A 458-nucleotide genomic window follows, 5' to 3' on the forward strand; every position below is an offset into this window, starting at 1 on the left:
CCCGCCACGAATCCCCCCGCGGGGACAGAGCTACAGCCGTTCCTTCACCACCGGCCAGGTAAGGACCCACGCCACAGCTGCTGCGGGGCCGGTTGGGGCAGGGTGGGCGGTAGATGTTCCTCTGAGCATCTCACCGCCCCCAGCCTCACCCGCCGCTCTCCCCAGATCAACGACGAGCTCAACCACCAGTTCGAGGCCGTCTGCGAGTCGGTGTTTGGCGAGGTGGAGTCACAGGCCGTGGAGGCGCTGGACCTGCCCGGCTGCTTCCGCATGCGGAGCCACAGCTACCTGCGGGCCATCCAGGCGGGCTGCTCCCAGGACGACGACTGCCTCTCGCTCTTCTCCATGTCGGCCCCCGCCGGGCAACCCATCACCAGCAGCATCCTGAAGCCCAGCACTTGTGAGTACCAGGGGGTGGCGGGGGCTCGACTGTGTGAGGGACCCCCCCAATCTTCCTG

The 458-nt window shown here is 67.9% G+C and overlaps 1 protein-coding gene across 1 annotated transcript in view; it reads left to right on the forward strand.

Moving 5' to 3' along the window:
* Positions 1 to 458, forward strand: part of DLGAP3 (discs, large (Drosophila) homolog-associated protein 3) — a gene marked incomplete at both ends in the record, with an annotated part of 4,509 nt that overhangs the window by 192 nt on the left and 3,859 nt on the right. Inside the window, 2 exons of the mRNA XM_010146351.1 lie at positions 1 to 58; positions 166 to 400. The exon at positions 1 to 58 is cut by the window's left edge and continues 12 nt beyond it. Coding sequence (XP_010144653.1) covers positions 1 to 58; positions 166 to 400 — 293 coding nt within the window. The remainder of the gene's footprint in view (positions 59 to 165; positions 401 to 458) is intronic.

This window comes from Buceros rhinoceros, unplaced genomic scaffold (assembly GCF_000710305.1).
Source record: "Buceros rhinoceros silvestris isolate BGI_N320 unplaced genomic scaffold, ASM71030v1 scaffold29542, whole genome shotgun sequence".
NCBI lineage: Eukaryota > Metazoa > Chordata > Aves > Bucerotiformes > Bucerotidae > Buceros > Buceros rhinoceros.